The 927-nt window shown below is 47.1% G+C and overlaps 1 protein-coding gene across 1 annotated transcript; it reads left to right on the plus strand.

Annotated features, from left to right (window-relative positions):
- LOC100489544 (olfactory receptor 52D1) lies at positions 1-927 on the plus strand. The gene has a single exon (XM_002942325.3). It carries the CDS (start codon positions 1-3, stop codon positions 925-927), a length of 927 nt encoding a protein of 308 aa, XP_002942371.3.

A 927-nucleotide genomic window follows, 5' to 3' on the forward strand; every position in this document is an offset into this window, starting at 1 on the left:
ATGATGGAAAACTCATCCAATGTGAGCACCAGTTTTGTGCTGCTGGGACTAGTGGAGATGGAAGGATTCTGGTACCTTTATTGCCTCGTTTGCCTCGTTACCTACACATTTATAATGGTTCTGAGCTCCATTATCGTACTCGTGGTTGTGACGGAGGAAAGCCTTCATGAACCCATGTACCTTCTCATTTGCACCCTCGTCCTCAATGGCATATTGGGAAGTTCGACCTTCTTCCCCAAACTGATAATTGACCTTCTCTCTTCATCTAAAACCATCTCCCGAGCCCCCTGCCTCGGCCAGGCCTTCTGTGTCTTGTTCTTTGCCTTTTTTGAGATCTGCACTTTTACCCTAATGGCCTACGACCGGTACGTGGCCGTTTGTTACCCCTTGCAGTACGTTCTTATCATGACCATTGAGAAGACACTGAGGTTCATCGTTGCATCTTTCACCTTCACCTTCACGGCCAACTTGGTGGCAATTGTCCTCTCTGCCAGGCTCCCTCTTTGTGGGTCGCAAATCAGAAACATATTTTGTGACAACATGTCGTTTTTCATACTGTCCTGTGTCAACACGTCTATCAACAATATCTACGGTGCCGCCGTGTTCATGATGTTTTTGGTGTTCACCCTATTGGTCATCGCCTATTCCTACATAAGGATATTCCTCATCTGCATGAAGATTTCCCAGCATGCCTATGAAAAGGCCATCCACACCCTGGTCACCCATTTGGTGAATTTTTCTATTTTCCTTATCGGGGTGTTGTTTATATTTATCAGGTACAGGTTGGGGAACGTGGATCTGCCCCTGGGAGTGCAAATTCTGCTGTCGGCCACCTGCTTGGTCGTCCCTCCTCTTCTCAACCCCTTCATCTACGGGATAAGGACAAAGGCTCTGACGATGAAAATCAGCCGCTTCCTCAACAAATGA

The sequence above is a fragment of the Xenopus tropicalis genome, chromosome 2, assembly GCF_000004195.4.
Source record: "Xenopus tropicalis strain Nigerian chromosome 2, UCB_Xtro_10.0, whole genome shotgun sequence".
NCBI classification, from domain to species: domain Eukaryota; kingdom Metazoa; phylum Chordata; class Amphibia; order Anura; family Pipidae; genus Xenopus; species Xenopus tropicalis.

Excerpts from the sequence above, each read along its gene's own strand:
- LOC100489544 (XM_002942325.3), top strand. The coding sequence starts at position 1 with ATGATGGAAAACTCATCCAATGTGAGCACCAGTTTTGTGCTGCTGGGA.